This window comes from Apis dorsata, unplaced genomic scaffold (genome assembly GCF_000469605.1).
Source record: "Apis dorsata unplaced genomic scaffold, Apis dorsata 1.3 scaffold_4, whole genome shotgun sequence".
Classification (NCBI taxonomy): domain Eukaryota; kingdom Metazoa; phylum Arthropoda; class Insecta; order Hymenoptera; family Apidae; genus Apis; species Apis dorsata.
In genome coordinates this window covers 222033-222780 of record NW_006263307.1, presented here as the reverse complement: position 1 = coordinate 222780, position 748 = coordinate 222033, and the positions used below count along the sequence as shown (strand labels likewise).

The window sequence follows — 748 nt, the reverse complement described above, 5'->3', positions numbered from 1 at the left end:
TGCACTAATAACAGATGTGTACCCAAACAATGGCTCTGTGACTTTGCTGATGATTGTGGAGATGGTAGTGATGAAGCTGAAACAATGTGTAAGAACCGTTATAGAGAATGTTCAGAGTCTGAGTTCCGATGTGATAATGGCAAATGTATTGCCTCCAGATGGAGGTGTGATTCTGAAGATGATTGCGGCGATAATAGTGATGAGAATGGTTGTCAAGAATTCGTATGCAAAAATGATACATTCCAGTGTGCAAGTGGTCATTGTATAGCATCATATTTAAGATGTGATGGAACACGAGATTGCAGAGATATGAGTGATGAAATTGGATGTCCACCAAGATATCCAGGAGGAAGATATTGCCCACAATCTAGATTCCAATGTGATAACAACCTCTGTGTTTATCTCTCTGATATATGCGACGGAAGTGATGATTGTGGTGACGGTTCTGATGAAAATACCAATATGTGTGGTATGATTTTTTTTTTATTTTTTTAAATATCGAATAAATGATATAGAAGTTTGTTAACATTTAATAAAATTCTACAGCAAACTTCAAGTGTGATACAACTAGGAGATTCCAATGCGCCAATCACAAATGTATTGCTAAATATCAATTATGTGATGGTATTGATAATTGTGGTGATGGTTCTGATGAAAATAACATGACTATGTGTGCATCCAGAGTTCGTCCATGTGATGCTATAACCGAATATACATGTGCTAATAAGAAGTGTATTGAGCGAACGAA

At 36.4% G+C, this 748-nt stretch overlaps 1 protein-coding gene across 4 annotated transcripts in view; it reads left to right on the top strand.

The window, feature by feature from the left end:
• LOC102679085 (low-density lipoprotein receptor-related protein 2) overlaps positions 1–748 on the top strand; it is a 35317-nt gene that overhangs the window by 30752 nt on the left and 3817 nt on the right. For all 4 annotated transcript variants that reach the window (XM_006607226.2, XM_031514988.1, XM_031514996.1 and 1 more), the window contains 2 exons: positions 1–469; positions 547–748. The exon at positions 1–469 ends at the window's left edge or, in 3 of these variants, runs on beyond it. In XM_006607226.2, coding sequence (XP_006607289.1) covers positions 1–469; positions 547–748 — 671 coding nt within the window. The remainder of the gene's footprint in view (positions 470–546) is intronic.